Source organism: Fulmarus glacialis, unplaced genomic scaffold (genome assembly GCF_000690835.1).
Source record: "Fulmarus glacialis isolate BGI_N327 unplaced genomic scaffold, ASM69083v1 scaffold23465, whole genome shotgun sequence".
NCBI classification, from domain to species: Eukaryota; Metazoa; Chordata; class Aves; order Procellariiformes; family Procellariidae; genus Fulmarus; species Fulmarus glacialis.
The window spans coordinates 2,114-2,357 of NW_009213944.1; the positions used below are offsets into that span (position 1 = coordinate 2,114).

Genomic DNA, 244 nt, shown 5'->3' on the forward strand with positions numbered 1-244 from the left:
TTCCCAGTGCCACCGCTGGGATCAACAGCTCGGCCAGCAGATCCCCCCTTCCCCCAGGAACCTGCCCCCCTTGGCTCACGTCAAGTTTGTAGGGCATTGACTCGAAGAAGATGGATGTTGCTGAGATTCTCTTGATGTCTGACATGTACCCGTGTGTGAGGCTGCAGGGGAAGGCAGAGGCGCAGGATCAGGCTGGGCTCCCGGGGAGGCAGCAGGCTCCAGGCTGCCCCAGCCCGCTACGTAC

General features: G+C 61.9%; 1 protein-coding gene across 1 annotated transcript in view; it reads right to left on the reverse strand.

Annotated features, from left to right (window-relative positions):
• The window catches only part of LOC104077234 (serine hydroxymethyltransferase, mitochondrial-like), a gene marked incomplete at both ends in the record, with an annotated part of 2,089 nt that extends 1,928 nt beyond the window's left edge, over positions 1-161 (reverse strand). Inside the window, one exon of the mRNA XM_009578388.1 lies at positions 80-161. Within this exon, the coding sequence (XP_009576683.1) occupies positions 80-161 (82 nt within the window). The remainder of the gene's footprint in view (positions 1-79) is intronic.
• Between the last annotated feature and the right edge of the window lie 83 nt (positions 162-244).